The 15,783-nt window shown below is 47.7% G+C and overlaps 8 protein-coding genes across 8 annotated transcripts; 5 read left to right on the top strand and 3 right to left on the bottom strand.

Annotated features, from left to right (window-relative positions):
* Positions 1–179: 179 nt before the first annotated feature.
* BBBOND_0300800 (hypothetical protein, conserved) lies at positions 180–2,909 on the top strand (the record flags this gene model as incomplete). Its single annotated transcript, XM_012912907.1, has 1 exon — positions 180–2,909. The coding sequence occupies one exon, from the start codon at positions 180–182 to the stop codon at positions 2,907–2,909; it is 2,730 nt and encodes a 909-aa protein (XP_012768361.1).
* A 46-nt stretch (positions 2,910–2,955) lies between these two features.
* BBBOND_0300790 (hypothetical protein, conserved) lies at positions 2,956–3,640 on the top strand (the record flags this gene model as incomplete). Its single annotated transcript, XM_012912906.1, has 2 exons — positions 2,956–3,252; positions 3,287–3,640. The coding sequence occupies 2 exons, from the start codon at positions 2,956–2,958 to the stop codon at positions 3,638–3,640; spliced, it is 651 nt and encodes a 216-aa protein (XP_012768360.1).
* Positions 3,641–3,722: 82 nt separating this feature from the next.
* Positions 3,723–5,225, bottom strand: BBBOND_0300780 (peptidylprolyl isomerase, putative; the record flags this gene model as incomplete). Its single annotated transcript, XM_012912905.1, has 4 exons — positions 3,723–4,778; positions 4,815–4,980; positions 5,029–5,106; positions 5,149–5,225. The coding sequence occupies 4 exons, from the start codon at positions 5,223–5,225 to the stop codon at positions 3,723–3,725; spliced, it is 1,377 nt and encodes a 458-aa protein (XP_012768359.1).
* A 449-nt stretch (positions 5,226–5,674) lies between these two features.
* BBBOND_0300770 (membrane protein, putative) lies at positions 5,675–7,340 on the top strand (the record flags this gene model as incomplete). Its single annotated transcript, XM_012912904.1, has 3 exons — positions 5,675–6,002; positions 6,044–7,077; positions 7,155–7,340. 3 exons carry the CDS (start codon positions 5,675–5,677, stop codon positions 7,338–7,340), a joined length of 1,548 nt encoding a protein of 515 aa, XP_012768358.1.
* A 100-nt stretch (positions 7,341–7,440) lies between these two features.
* Positions 7,441–8,571, bottom strand: BBBOND_0300760 (actin, putative; the record flags this gene model as incomplete). Its single annotated transcript, XM_012912903.1, has 1 exon — positions 7,441–8,571. One exon carries the CDS (start codon positions 8,569–8,571, stop codon positions 7,441–7,443), a length of 1,131 nt encoding a protein of 376 aa, XP_012768357.1.
* Positions 8,572–10,871: 2,300 nt separating this feature from the next.
* BBBOND_0300750 (FAD binding domain containing protein, putative) lies at positions 10,872–12,738 on the top strand (the record flags this gene model as incomplete). Its single annotated transcript, XM_012912902.1, has 6 exons — positions 10,872–11,043; positions 11,131–11,268; positions 11,306–11,913; positions 11,994–12,131; positions 12,167–12,362; positions 12,398–12,738. 6 exons carry the CDS (start codon positions 10,872–10,874, stop codon positions 12,736–12,738), a joined length of 1,593 nt encoding a protein of 530 aa, XP_012768356.1.
* A 41-nt stretch (positions 12,739–12,779) lies between these two features.
* On the top strand, positions 12,780–13,687 carry BBBOND_0300740 (hypothetical protein, conserved; the record flags this gene model as incomplete). The annotated part of the gene is made up of 4 exons (XM_012912901.1): positions 12,780–12,876; positions 12,912–13,019; positions 13,055–13,136; positions 13,174–13,687. 4 exons carry the CDS (start codon positions 12,780–12,782, stop codon positions 13,685–13,687), a joined length of 801 nt encoding a protein of 266 aa, XP_012768355.1.
* A 28-nt stretch (positions 13,688–13,715) lies between these two features.
* On the bottom strand, positions 13,716–15,604 carry BBBOND_0300730 (hypothetical protein, conserved; the record flags this gene model as incomplete). Its single annotated transcript, XM_012912900.1, has 2 exons — positions 13,716–14,493; positions 14,532–15,604. 2 exons carry the CDS (start codon positions 15,602–15,604, stop codon positions 13,716–13,718), a joined length of 1,851 nt encoding a protein of 616 aa, XP_012768354.1.
* Positions 15,605–15,783: the final 179 nt, after the last annotated feature.

The raw sequence follows: 15,783 nt of genomic DNA, 5'->3' as shown, positions 1-15,783 counted from the left end.
TGTCACCTGATAAGGCAGCTGAATCCGTTTACCGCTTTGCCAAGCAAAAGCCTTCCACGGATAACAAAACGTACGATACACCAGCAAAACAGTGTTATAAAATGTATATGTGAGTATTGCACCCAGCAGTTAGGTAGACGTTGATTGGCAATAAAGTTCATGTTTAACGCCTTGACATGATGGATGCGGTTGTAGGCACTGATCTGTTTGCAACACTATGGCAGCACCTCCAGTATACGTTCCACCGGTCTCCCCATTCCATGAATGCCATACATTACGACAAAAAGACACTCGAAATGAAGTTTGGGGCCATACTGTCTGACTGCGTGGGTGAGGCTTCGAAGATCCTGGCATCCGACCTGATTAATGTTTGCAGCGACCGGAACATCAAGCAGTCCCTGAAATTGTGTTCTCGTAGCCTGAAGGATAAAGGGGTGTCTCCACTTGGAAAGATTAACGCCATGCAGTTCGTGGTGATCGTAGCACTTTCTAACGACCACAACTCGTACAAAGTCGCATGTTCACCCGTCCTAAACATTATAGCACGCCTCGGAGGCGCCAATAATGGTAAAGGTCGGCTTACCCTGTTCGGAGAATGTGTCAACAAGGCCCATCTTGTAAAATGCGCAAAATATGCCAACAGCGTCATAGAGACACTTTCAAAGGTTGAGGCTTTCGACCTGACTCTTCATCAGTCGCTGCCTTTTGGTGTTAGATGTTTACTTCACAAGTGCAACAGCTTAAGACTCAAGCAACTTGCAACTGGTTGTGCCTCCCTGAGCAACGCGATCAGTAACGTCAGGTTACCTGGAACGTCATCGTACTCGAGTTCTGTCAGGGATGCTGTTGAATCCGCTGCTTCAAAATCATACCGAACGCGTGCGAAGGAACTGGAGTACCGTGTATCTCATATAGAAGATGAGATGGAAGAACTTGGAGTGGCTGTGCCCGCAGATCCAACTACACAGCAAAAGCCAGCAACTATGTCACCTAGATCCGAGGCCAAACTAGTGGATTTGGTCAGCAATTTGGGTTTTCTACGTGGGGAGTGCAGTAGCCTTTTGAATGAAATGATAGACGCTGACTATGGCCGTATGCGTGCCGACGTCACCACCCTGATCGATCATATAAAGAGCTTGGAAATCCGCTGCTCTGCCGCTTCTACAGGTGATGGGGTGTATCATGATCTTGCCGCGCTGAATATGACATTCAGCGCATTGAAAGGTGACCAAAGTTCCCTTGGGGGTGGTTTTCATACAGGCAGGGAAGCTTACGAAACATCTGATGCAACAAGGGACGACTGTATTTCATCATACTCTTTCAAGACAGCCTTAAATGATGTTGCCTCACGGGAACATTGGGCGGCCGAAATATTGGCAAATGAGAACGCATCAGCCAAAGAATTACCCCAGGAAGTGCACAATCAAAAAGATAACAAAACGGTATTGAGCAATGAGTTCGCATCATTGGAGTCTGATAATGCCGAAAAAAATAAACATAGTACATCTGTGAACAGTGATGCAATTTTAAACGCCCCCTTAAATGTTACGTCCGATGACATTGTAACCGACTGCCCAAACAACAAGTTAGCCGTCGGTGAGAAGGTCCAAAAGTCACAAGAATCGCCAGATGAGGAATCTCATACCAATGAAAGGGCTACTGAACCGCCTGCAACAGGTGCAACATTGGTGTATGCCCAAGCAAATATGGCTGTGGATAGTGGTTCGGAGAAAGCTTCTATTCAATCTGATGCGGTGGAAAACGAAGGTAAACAAGTCCCCAAAACGAACAACACGAACGAGGATATGTCTTCATCAACAAACGAGACTAACGTAGTTCGAGATGGTAGCAACATTGAAAGTCATGAGGGCCAAATAGATCAAGATACGCTTGGCACTTGCATTAGTGAATCGTCGGGTGTGCATGATCACCGTCCTGCAGACACCGACGGTGCCGAGTTTTCTTCAACGCAGTCCGATAATACCAACGTTCAGTGCGCCAATGAAGATGCGCGTCTTGATCACGCGCCGCTGAATCAAGTTTCCAATATTGACTCCGTCAATGAGGAACTCGAAATTGATGATGATATCAATCAGTACGATCTGTATGACAATGCTAATTCAAATTTGGAGGGGATACGCAACAGCATTGTGTTCCGTGACTCAGGAATTTACAACGACAGTAATCTGGAAGTGTCATTAATACAACGGCTTGACGAAGAAGAAGAAATTGGGATAGTGGCAGATTGCCGCCTCACTCTGGAGAACCGAGGTGTTGAGACGATGCATGATTTGAGATTCGATTTTTCGAACTTCGAACACTTCTCCATCCACCTGGTATTATCGCCTATGGATGAAATGCCCAAGGAAATTGCGCCGATGAGTTCCATGGATATTCACTTCAAGCTGTACCCATTAGCCCCGTTCATTGGTCTTCCGAAGGTAACCCTGACGACTTTTATTGGACCCGGGGGTGTTGAGAAGAATTATACGCTTTTCCTCCCGTTGCCCGTAACCAGTTTTCTACGTTGCGAACCTCTCGAAGATTTGAATGTGCTTGAGACGTTGAGGCAGCAGTCGAAGACTTATTTTTTGGCACGCAACACGGTGCCCTTCGACAGGGCAACCCAGCTGGTTACATTGAACAACCATCTGTCAAGTTTCGAACTTGAAGATCGGCCTGGCAGCATGTTTATGTTGGCGTCCTTCCACCAGTGTGGATGCCCAGATGAGAAGAGCACGGGTGGCAGCAGGTTCAAGGTACTCATTATGATTGAAGCAGCGGACGAGCCTACTTCCTTCAATATGCACGTCTTCTCCGATTCCGATAGGCTCGCTGGCGCCGTGGCGCAGCTATATCGGTACCTCTTTCATGGTCAAGGTGCGGCATATGGCGGGACTGCCGGCTAATGGGACACATAACGTAGTATGTGGCGTAGAACAATTTTTAATCGCAATGTGTGATGCGTTTAATGATGTTGACATAAAATTCGTTCCTTTGGCCGATATTCGGCCCGGTACGCGGCGTGCCGCTGTTAAAGGCGTTGTCGTTGAGCTTTTGGACGATCCTCCCCAAAGTGCGACGCATATACGTGATCACCGGTATCACTATCGCTTTGCTGATACTACTGCTTCGGTAGAACTTGCAGTGCCTCACGGAATCCTTCAGGATCTGGTGAGCAAGAACTTCAACACACTTAGTGTCTCTGCTGGGCACAACGCAGAGCTTATCGACCAAGTCGTTTTCCCATCAGTCAGTTGTGCTTACTGTTGATAATATTTGGCAGAATGACGGTGGAAGCAGGGCACTTAGGGGAGCTGGTCAGGGGTTCACCGTCAAGGAGTCAGAGGGTGTGACAATGAACTTTGTCCGTGGCGAACTTCGAAATATCGGGTCGGAATTCGCAGAAGACTCAGACTGGAGCGGATGGAGTGAGGACAAAAACGAAGAATCTCTGAAGTGGTTGCTGCAACCTGGTGATGTACTCGGCATTCACGTATCCACCGCGTGGTCACACGGACACATGGTTATAGTGCCTATTGCGGGCAAAAAGCAAGCTATCTTGAAGCTTGGCAGGCTCGATACCAACTTTACGTTGGAACCCGACCTCAGCAAGCAATATACATCTTCTAGAGAGTGACAAGGTACACTAAAGCTGACTAAATCTAAGGTAGATCCAATGCAGTACGGTTTCATGGATATAGAAAAGGTCTCATCGGCATCTACAACGTGCCGCAATGCTCGATTGTAATGTCAACTTTGGGGCAATCGTTTGGCCCAGTTTCCAATTCCTCCAGTAGGTCGAGCGCTTCCTCTCCTTCCACCACTTTACCGAACACTACATGCTTGCCATTCAAGTGCGGTGTGGCGCGGAATGTAATGAAGAACTGTGAGTTGTTTGTGTTTGGTCCGCAGTTTGCCATGCTCAGCAGGCCGCGTTCTGTGTGATGGTCCACAAAAGCCTCGTCGTCAAACTGTTCGCCATAGATGCTCATCCCTCCTGTGCCGTCACCTTTCGTCACATCTCCACCCTGTATCATAAAACCTTTGATTAGGCGGTGGAACTTGTTGCCCTTGTAGTTAATCTCCGAGTTCTCATCGCACAGCTGCTTGAAGTTCTTAGCGGTTCGAGGCACGGTGTCCTCAAACAGCGCAATAACGAGTCGCCGGCGCTCATCGCCGAACGCAAGGTCCAAATACACCTTGGGCATCGTGTCCAGGTTTCGTATCCCAGATTTTTCGGTATACAACGTAATGTTTTTAAATATGCTCTGGTATTGCTTTTTCGATCGCTCATTCTGCTCCTGATGTTTGACCTTTGCTATCTTGTAAAGATTCACCGCGTCGGCATTTTTGCTGTCTCGCTTGAGAATCTGAGTAAGGTCGATAAGTGCTTCGCCGAACGATCCCATTTTTGTTCGTGCCAACGCGCGGCGATACAACCCCTTGACGTTTTCCGGCTCAATAGCCAGTGCTGCCGTGGCGTTGTATTCCGCTCGGTTGTATTCTTCGGTCTTCAGGAAACAATTGGCCAGATTCAGGTGGCACTGCAGCTTGGTCACATCGGAAACCTTAACCGCCTCCTCGGACCACTCATCCCTTTCCGAAAGATAGCGCAACGCATCATCGTACATGTCAATGGCTGCCCTGTATTTCCCCTTCAAAAAGTGGCTGTTCCCCAAAGCCTTACAGTTGGCAGCCTCCTGGATCCTTTCGTCAGTGGTCATGTCATTACAATCTTTGGGCTTGGGGCGCGAGTTGATGAGCTCAATTTCAAACTACAGGCTATGGAACATATTTTAGGTATGACTCACGTGTAGGACTGCTTTTGGTGGTATTGTTGATCCAGCACCGGCATCTCCGTAACCATATTCAGGCTGTATTACGAAAAGAGACTTTTCACCAATTTTCATTGATGCTACACCCACATCCCATCCTTTGATAACGCTTCCCTCTCCCAACACAAACTTGAATGTAGAACTGCGCCGATCTGTATTATTCCATCATGACGGAATTCGAATTAAATACTTACGGGAAGAATCGAATTCAATCCCAGATTCCAGCTTGCCAGTGTAATGCACCTCGACTTCGTGGCCGTTTTCTGGCCTGTTGAAATGTTAAACGTATATTGGAAACGGTCAAACCCACAAGTCATCGGACTGTGCTTCTTGTAGAATTGTTTTGACAACACCGGCGTCGCCGGTCAAGTCTATTGAGTTAGACATTTTGAAATCCGGTTGAATGCTCCTGCAGATTTATAATGCGATTTGTTGTCTCGCTTTGGTTGTTCCGAATTCTCCCGAGCTTAGCGCGACCTGCCGATAGCAGACTCACTGCTGTGAAAGGAAGGCTACGTGGAATACGTAGAATCCTACGAATGATGTTCAATTTTGTGTACTCAATACGTCACCTCCAATTTGAGTTGATGTCGGACAACGTATATTACGGGTTAACACAATCGTGAAGAATGACGCGGGTCGACGTCGTCTGTCTGCAGGTGTGGCTAATTTATATTGTCCGGAGAACATTATATTTACAGAGACGCCAATTACCGTATACTCTAATTAACTTCATTGATGTAGACTTATAGGAAGTGTGTTGCAACAGTTGTATGTGTAGATGTGTAGGTGTGTCTGCCATGGCCTGGTAGTAAAGTTTTGTTGATCGTACCAACATGAGAGCTCAGCAGCGGCTTCTGTTGTTATACTTCGGCGCAGTACTGACCGCATTTTATTCGGTGTATTACTACATCGTTCGTGGAGGCCGCGTCTCTCTTACGCGCTACAACGTCGATGATTTTGTAGGAAAGTCTCCCGCGCCGTTCGTGCGACGATGTCAGATATTCTACGAAGACAGCGGTCAGGCCGCAATGAGGAAAATGGCAGATGCGCTTTATCGACGTTTGGATGCAGCTGGCGTATCTTCCGAAATGCTAGACCTCGCCCGTTACGAGCACTTCGGCAAAGTCGCGGGGGATGCAGCAATAGTTGAATCTTTCAATGGTACGCAGTCCAGTCTGTTGTGTAAAACTAATTCGTTGCAGATATGCTGGACATTTCAGGGCCCTTTACAGTTGTTTTGAAGTACGTCGCCGAACCCCCCTTTAAAGGGGACTTCGAAATGGTTGTGCATGGAGGTAAAACCTTGGTGTTCACGCTCACAAGCTCCGCATTTGGATCGTTGTACACGGGGAGAAGGATCTACGATCTTACCCACAGCATCGTTTTTAGTTATGAAGGGATGCCGTCGACAAACATGACACCATTGCTGGATTTGAATCTCGTCCTAACTAGCGACGACTGCAAGATAGGCTGGAATGTAAAGGAGGATGTCATCAACCCGTATTTTCATCCCATAGCCAACGTCATGTCGTTGTTCTACGACATCAGCATCCACAGCCGTGTTGTTTCCGGCGCTAACCTTACAGGCGTCATGAAGCTCAAAGGCGAGCACATCGTTGACCTGCAGGAGCAAGATGTGGAATTCTTCCACTTCATCGAACGCATTACGACCGTGGAAGTGCCAACGAGAGATTCTTCAATTTATCGCCATTCTATCGCATTCGTCTGTCACGCACCTCACAAAATGCTCCGCTTCTACGATCGCGCCCTTAAACGAGAAACTGAATCTGTCATGTTAAAGGGCCTGGGTGTAATTTCGCTGCTCGATCCCGCAGGTGATCGTTCCGCGGGGTATGAGCTGACGGGCGATGATATCCGGTCCCTAACGGCGTCGTGGGTCACGTATATAAGGAAGCTACACAATTTACCACCAAGTTTAACGGAAATGGTCGCCGATACTATGCAAGGTGATGAAGCTATCACGGTTGTGGAAGACGGTCACTACGTGGTTGAATCGCCGCGCCTCACCTTCAGCGTCAGGACGCACGCCCCAGGACTTGTAGCCTTTTATGGCTTCGAAGTGCCAAAAATCGCAACCTCACTCTACAACCTCTATGTGAAGGCGGCTGTTGACACGCTTCAAAAAGTTGTGAAGCCGTTGTCAGCAATTAGCTTCATGACAAGAGTTTCCCCTGCAGCGGCAAACAGCGTTAAGGTACGTGCTACCTGTCGAATTGTGTAAATAGTATTTAGGAATCACATGCGGCACTAAGCTGCCTCCTCAGCGGCTCCTGCGATGGGAAGGCAATAAAGGATATTGAGGCTTTGGCCTTGGCCAGGACAGCGTTCAAGCAATCACTTGAGGCCATGGGTGACGACGAAACGTACGCAAAGGACTTCGTGTCTACGGAGCACGGCTTCGCATCGGTGATGTGCGACGCATTCCCGTTCATTTTCCCACTGCTGGCGAACTCTGTAAAATACCTGCTGAAGACATAGACTGCCACCAGCCGCCTGGCAACACCGATCGCAACTAACGCAATTAATTTTTCAACTAACTATGACATTGACACATTTAACACAAATCGGTTGTTCTGTTTTAGAAGCACTTCCTGTGGACAATGTTAGGACCGGACTCGTCGAACTCCTCCTTGGTGATCCACATCTGCTGGAAGGTGGAAAGGGAAGAAAGGATGGATCCACCGATCCACACGGAGTATTTTCTCTCCGGTGGCGCAACGACCTTGATTTTCATGGTGCTGGGAACGAGGGCGTTCAACTCCTTGGTCATACGCTGGCCAATACCCTCGTACATGGTAGTACCTCCGGAAAGGACCACGTTGGCGTAAAGGTCCTTGCGGATGTCGACGTCACAGCGGGCAATGGAGTTGAAGGTTGTGGTGTGAATACCGGCAGCCTCCTGGCCGATGAAGGACGGCTGGAAGAGGACCTCAGGGCACCTGAAACGCTCGTTGCCGACAGTGATGATGTTGCCGTCAGGAAGCTCGTACGACTTCTCGATCTCGCTGGAGGAAGCGGCAGAGTTCATTTCCTCCTCGAAGTCAAGAGCAATGTAGCAAAGCTTCTCCTTGATGTCACGCACAATTTCCTTCTCGGCGGTGGTGGTGAAGGCAAATCCACGCTCAGCCAAGATCTTCTGCATGAACTCCGTAAGGTCACGTCCAGCCAAGTCGAGACGCATGATGGCGTGGGGGAGAGCGTAACCCTCGTAGATGGGGACGGTGTGAGTGACACCGTCACCGGAGTCAAGCACAATACCAGTGGTACGACCGGAAGAGTACAGGGAAAGGACGGCCTGGATGGCGACGTACATGGCGGGAACGTTGTGGGTCTCGAACATGATAGTGGTCATCTTTTCACGGTTGGCCTTGGGGTTCATGGGGGCCTCGGTCAAAAGAACAGGGTGCTCTTCAGGTGCAATGCGGAGCTCGTTGTAGAAGGTGTGATGCCAGATCTTCTCCATGTCTTCCCAGTTGGTCACAATACCGTGCTCAATGGGGTACTTGAGGGTGAGGATACCACGCTTGGCCTGAGCTTCATCTCCGACGTAGGTGTCCTTCTCGTCCATACCGACCATGAGCGCCGGGTTCTTAGGGCGACCCACGATGCTCGGGAAAACACAGCGAGGAGCATCATCACCAGCGACACCAGCCTTCACGTTACCGGAACCATTGTCGATAACCAACGCAGTAGGCTCTTCGTCAGACATCTTGCAAAAATTTTAGTCCTGCGAATTATGAACTGAATCAAATGGCATGCAATAGAACTCCACAAATATATAACACCTCAATAGCGTGCACGACGATTCAAACACGTCGCTAGGGCACGCATAGGGATCACGTGGAGCAGGTCATCACATACGTGCGAGCTTGCGCTGTCTCTAATCACCGGCATATACTGCACCCCGCCTATGCCGCCAGTGCAAGAGCGCGAAAGAACAATTGGCAATTATAACCAGCCGCAAACAACCTCAAAAGTGCAATCAGTAAATAGAGACCACACGTACACATGGCCGATTTCAGTGCATGGGAGATGATGGACATTCTCACTTACCTGTAACCGTATATGCAAAAACAGAACCACTAATTGGTGATTCTAATATTCAATGTAAGGAGAGACCGTATGAAGTACCACAGAAATAGTACATGTGGTAGCCTGGTTACACCTGAGCCGTGGGGCTGTGGAATGTTTGCATCAGCAAACACAGCGACAGGGGGCCAAGTTACCACCGGAATTGCCTATTACACTGAAAATTATTATCTATATTGTCATTCGATACACGTAAGGTGTTCCGTACTGGTTTCGCCGTATCGAGGGCGTCGTATCTAATCCTACACGATCGCGCGGCCATCCAGACGCATCACGATACGCTGAAACGATATAGACGTTTGGTTACTCGCGTTTGTGGTTTACAATGCGGAATCTTTCATCTGTTTTGTATTGATATGTGATCTCAACCTCTATATACAGATTCTTTGTGGAGCATGGTTGCTTCACCGGATCATGTATACCGAAAGAAATGTGTCATCGCTTTATGTGCACCTCTTCTATTACCAGTTGATGGCAGAGGCCTGTTTATCGTTGTGTGATCTACGCACTATGCAATCTCACGTACCACCTTTCGCCGCGACGGCGGCGCTTGGCGCAATTACGGTCGCCGAACGACGATAGTGTTGTCAAAGTTCCCGTGTACGGATTGTCCAAAATGTCATCGAGTATAATGCATTTTTGATGTTAGGCATCTCCTGTTTCCGCGAAATGTGGAGCAATGTGATTTGGCGTCAACAGCTGTGTTCCGGTTACTTGGAAACTGGGTTTCTATTGCTTCGAGTTCATAGCGCTTGATTTGTTAGCATCTCATTGGTTACTGGGGAAAAGTGCTGCGTATCCAAACTATGCGCGCTATTATTGGTGGCGTGTTGCAGCACATAGTCAAGTTGACGGTTTCAGCGAAAGTTGATCAGGTATATTACATGAACCTTCCCTTTGTCAACATGGTCCAGCAATGCGCTTTTTGGAGGTGCATCGGTTTCCCCCACCTCCGCCTCTTTGGTTTTACTTTACGTTGGTGAGCGCAGAGTTGACCCAATGGAATGCAAGGCATCAGCTGTCGCGTGAAATTATACACTTTCTATCACAATACCTTTCGTATTTGCTTGTTTTCGTGAAATTAATCGTCGATAATATCACTGTTCATGTCGAATGGCATGGTGGCACAGTCAGCGTAATAGGAAACGGGCATTCAGGCCGAGCTTACGCATATAGCTCAAAAAAAAATTTATAGTTCATTTTGAGCATTTAGTTAGCAACCGCATCCATACACATGTGGTATATGTCGGAAAGCGAATCATATGGGCAGTGCCACGCTTAACTTATAATTTCACAACTAGTGGAAAGCGGATACATCACTTCAGTTGGGGGCGGTGCATTCAGCAGTGCCTTTGGCGCAATTGCTTTATCATAGATGCTTTGCCATTATTCAACACAGATAGTCGCAAAATAAGAAACATGTGTGTTAATTCTCTGTTATAGAATACGACAGACCACTTCTTCATTTCCTGAGATATTGCACCTGACGAACAGAACTCGGAGATTAGTACATCGTGTCCATGGTGAATTTCGGCCTTCCAGTTTATGTGTTTTGACGGATGGACGTTGGCGTAGTCGATGCAAATTTAACACCGAGGAATCCAACGACGTGACATTCGTGACAACTGCTGAGAAATCACATACGCGTTGCCGCCCTTCACACATCTCATTGTTTCTATAATAAATATCAAATATCTGTTGCCTTATCACATCTGCGCCGTCTGAAATCGCATAATCGTTTGTGCTGGGTACCAGAGCTTTGTTCGGTTTGTGCTATCTACGGCACTCATAAGGCCATTGAACACAGCCTTGCCGTGTTGCTGAAGTTTGTTAAATGGTACAAAATGTTATCAGCTATGAATTCGTGGCTGTGAAGTACTGATAAGACTCCGGTATATGAAACAAAGGTTAATTTCAGTTATGCCGAGCGCTAAATTAGACACATGTGTCCTGGTAGTAGGCGCGGGGCCTGTAGGAGTAACTCTGCAACTTCTTCTTTCTCGTTTGGGGGTACCATGCGTATTGGCGGAGCGCAATGTGCTCCCTCGCCGCCATCCGCGAGCGCACTATGTCAGCAATCGTTCGATGGAAGGTTAGTTAGCCGACAATTTGCCAAAATGCGTTTCGACGTCCACCTAAGTTGCCTCATTAAGTCTACTTTGTTCCATAAATTATGCAGTTTGGAGGCAGCTAGGACATATCGACAAAGCGATAGAGTCTGTGAGCGAGCCTCTGGAATGTTGGCGCTACTTTAAGTATGGCCGTCACATCACGGATCCACATCTCAATCTGTACGGAACTGTCGATCATTTCAGAGGTGAGAGTTAGTAATTATACGCCTTATTACGTTGCAGATGCTTACACGTATAAGGATACATACTTTGAAGAGCTAAGCCCAAGTAGGATAACCAACATGCCGCAGCATAAGCTGCTTTTTCTTCTGAAGACGATAGCACTTCGACGATCACACGCTTTTCCGGCAACTTCAGATGACGCATATTTATCCTGGGTCAAAACTCAGTACGAGTATGTGATGAAAACGAGCAAATTCGATGACGCAAAGTTGCGAAAGCTATCACAAGTGCGGGGCCCTACCATACTTCCCGTCGACATTCATAGTATGGCATGTGATCAGGAACTTACGGATACTGGCATTCCATTCATTGATGGGGGGCTTAGGTTTGACAGGTTTGTGGATGATGACATGTCGTCGGGTGTGGTCTCCGAGCTGACCTCCACAAAGGACGACAAAAAGATACACATCAGAAGCGCATTTGTGGTCGGCGCAGATGGCATTCACAGCAAAGTGAGGCGTTATATAGACGGCAAACGTTGCGATGCAACTTCGAGCAGAAGTGATAGCAACCTTCTAAGGGATGTTATGAGCATCTACTTCAGTTCAGCTCACCTCGGAAGCCTCGTAGAATCGAACCCAGCCATGATTTACTTCATATTTTCCAGGGTATGTTGAGAGTCGATGGGAAATCCAGCCCTTTTAAATCGATAACATTTTCGCAGTCTGTAAGCGTACTCGTTTGTCAGGGTGGAAGACCAGCGGAGTTCGTGGTGCAGCTACCCTTTTTCTCCGAAATGGAGGATCCGGTTGTGTACGACGAAGCCACTTGCATATCGCATATAAATGAAGCTGTAGGAGTGCCTCTAACAGATATACGCATCATTGTAAGTTAACGAATCCGCTACCTTACACCGAACAGAACATCAAAAAGTGGACCGTATCTACTGAGATAGCGAAATCTTTTGTCGACACAGACAGCTACAGGGTGATGGTAGCTGGCGATGCTGCTCATATTGTTGCACCGGCGGGTGGGCAGGGAATGAATATGGGAATAGCGGATACATACAACTTGGCGTGGAGACTTGGGCGACTCTTCTACCGCAGAATTCTAAAAGGTTGGAATACTATGAATCATAACATCAGTTTGTAGCGCGCACATCGGATACTCCTCCGTCTACGTCTGATATTGTAGGGCAAAAGCTATCGGAGAGTGAGAAAAGGTCAATACTTGAGTATGACAGTGAAAGGCGTGCCGTTGCAGAGGTTAGCGTCATGTGTAATTCATGTCAATGGACGCAGTACACGAGAGACGTGTGTCTGGCAGAGATTGCAAATGGCTCCAAGTTTGCCAGTTACCTTCACTATGACCATGCTACCATGCATTCGCTCATGGGTTTATTGCCACCCATTGGACCTCTGGCATCGAAAGTTGTCTGCAATGCTTTCGATTTTGTGAAAACTGCCGTAAGTACAAAATTGAAATGGCTCTGAACTGTGTGCAGATGAAGCACGCATATTCTACACCAAAAGTTATGCATTCCATTAGGAATGGACCAGGCGCTGCACTAGCTGAAGGTGATACTCTCGGCCTTGCGTTCCCAGGTTCAGATATGGCGTATGCATACACAGGTAAGCTATCATTAACACCGTGTAATTTGCATCAGGCACGGGTGGCCTTTCGGTGTCTACGTCTCATCGTGAATATAAACCAACCTCTGTGAAAGGACGGAGGATTCCCCATTGTTATGTCTACTCTACACTTCAAGACTCGGGTTAGAAGTATACTAGTATTAAACATAATCCGCAGTGTTCAAGTTCTCAACAGTAGATCTACCATCTTTTGTACAGCCATCTATTTACTTCTGCTGGATGGTTTTTTCCCCCCAAATGTAGGTGGAATTACTACCATTCATTCATCTTGTCCAGGGGTGTCAAATTACATGAACTACTGTCTGAATTAGACCCACAAAATGAGAGCCTGTCATATATCTGTGTGTGGAAAGTTGGTCACACCGTTGCCCCTGAAAGCGCCGTCATCGAAATCAACGATCAGCCTTTTGTGATGACAAGTTCGGAAATCAATAGAATTGGGGTGGACATTGAAATGACGGAGCCGAGTCGAAATTGTGATAGACACGACACACTGGATGATTCAATGCACTTCGTGTTCCCAACCTTGAATAATACTGCCTACATGCAACAGCTGATCGGTAATATGGCCCAGAGAATGAAACCAACGAGGAAGGTACTTACAAAACATATATTCAGTTCGACACCGACTTTGGAGGCGTTCACAAGGTCCCTTCTAACGAGGCAGTTTGACCTCAGCGATTCCGTACTGCTGCTAAGGCCTGACGCGCATATACATGACTTCTGGCCAACAACGCAAGATATAGATATCAAAATAAAATCTTATTTGAACCAGTTTAATTCTAGCTAATACACAATTGCAACTCTTCAGACTTTCTTTATTCCCTCTGGGATTCGCCTGCTTGCTCCTGCTCAACCGGAGCTTCATTTACCTCCTCCCTCGGCGTCACCTGAGACTCCTCAGTAGGCAGTCTAACGGCTTGGCACGAGTGGCTGGAATCCACAGAGTACATGTGGGGAATCTTGGGATTTGTTACGCCTTGCATCACGTCCTTGATTACCGGGGCGATGTGGCCAGTCGTGTTAGGGTTGAAGAAAGAATTGGGGTGCTGAATTCCGTAACCGTGGTGGAATATGGGAGTACCAGCCTGATTCATACCGGAGAGGGTCTCTACGAATGGCGAAACAGCGTTGTTCTGAATGGGAACGAACTGATGGATTTCGATAGCATGCAGCTTGAAGGTCTTGGGTTTCATGGCAGACTTCCTCACGTTCCTTCCATTTCTGTCTACAACCACGGTGTCGTTGATCAAAATTTGCTCTTGCGCAATATCTGAAACAACCTCCTGCGTAGGATTCACGCTCATTGCAGACATCTGTCTTGAAAGTTGCTCCACCGGCACACTTTGGTTGGAGATAATGCTCCTCTGAGAGACCGGGTTCATGGTAAACAAGTTGCGTAGACCCATAGTTCCTTGGCTGGCCAGGGTTGTGAAGTTATTGGCGGCACCACCGCAGCACATACCAAAGCATCCTACTGCAGCATTGTTCACCGGAATGGAGGGCGGGTTCTGGAAGGAGTTCACCGGTACAACAGATTCGAACTGGTTGGATACGGTTCTCGGGTAACACATGTTGAAGCAGAAAGGAGTTTGCCTATAGTAAAGTATATTCACTAAAAACCGTAGACCTACGTGTTGTCCACAAAGCTCGCACGGCGAACGGAAGGAATGCTGCTTGCATTAGATCCTCCGACCTGAATTGACGGTTGCTGCGAGAGAGCGTTCAACGGCGAGACCACCACATGGTTGACCAGATCATGGTTGGAGCAAATGCTAGATTGTGGAATCATTCCGTGTTGCGAGTGGATGCTTGCCTGTTGGAACGATTCGGGAACGGACCTATTGGCGCACTGCTGAAAAGCGTTCTGCAAGTTCGTGTTCTCCTGTGCGACAACCGTATGCTGGGACTCCGAGCTCTGCTGTGACACAATAGTTTCGGCTTGTTTTCCCGTCAAACTGTTCACGCTCGTAATTGAATTTTCCCTGGTAGTATTCGCCTTCTCATCGACACACTCTTCTTCACCTTGTACAGTATTGAGCTTGCAATACCTGTTAATGTTGCAGACACTGCTGGCACAGTTTTCAAAAGTGGGAAGCTGTGCAACGTTCATACAGCACGAATTGAAGAAACCGGATGGCTGTTGCTTCTTGATCTTCTGCACTTGCTCGTTGTCACCACCTTGCTGGCTTCCAAGCTCATCAGACACCTTTGCCGCCTGCTCATTTTGCGTTTCATCACCAAACACAGAATTCGAATCCTGCCAGTTGAAAAGCGTCCTCAGCTTAGCAAACGTGCCCTGATGCTTGATTGGACGGGTTTGTTCCTCCGTTTGCTTCCAAATGTAATGCGTGACATTTATTGGCTCATCGGCATTAACATTTTGCTGTTGCTGATTCGTGAAGACGTCCGTTTGGATTTGGTACAACGGCTGTTGCTGCGGCACGGCTTGTCCATGGCATACAACCTTGTTCATGCCAGTCGGCGAAGCGAACACATATTGCTGTTGAGGGATAATACCCGCCGAACCCGAGAGGAGCTGAGTTCCCTGGTAAAACGGGCTGTAAACCGGGATCGTAATAGGAACAGTTCCATCTCCTGGGACGCAGCAGGATTTCATCAGTGGGACGGATACACCGCCATTACAGGGTCTCGACGTACCCTGTTGCTCCGAGAGCTGCGCAACCTGAGAAGAATGAGTCGACATCCGCGTAACACAGTTCAATCATAAAATAATTAATTGGTCATTAATGCCTATGCTCAGTAATAAGCGGATTTGTCGTTTTATTGCGTACACTGGAACACGACAGAATGCATAACGCAAAACGCCGATGATGGACGTCGACTCTACCGGGCCTATCACAGTTCAAAACAGTGATTTTTCCA

The sequence above is a fragment of the Babesia bigemina genome, assembly GCF_000981445.1.
Source record: "Babesia bigemina genome assembly Bbig001, chromosome : III".
NCBI classification, from domain to species: domain Eukaryota; phylum Apicomplexa; class Aconoidasida; order Piroplasmida; family Babesiidae; genus Babesia; species Babesia bigemina.
This window is presented reverse-complemented; position numbering and strand designations above follow the sequence as displayed.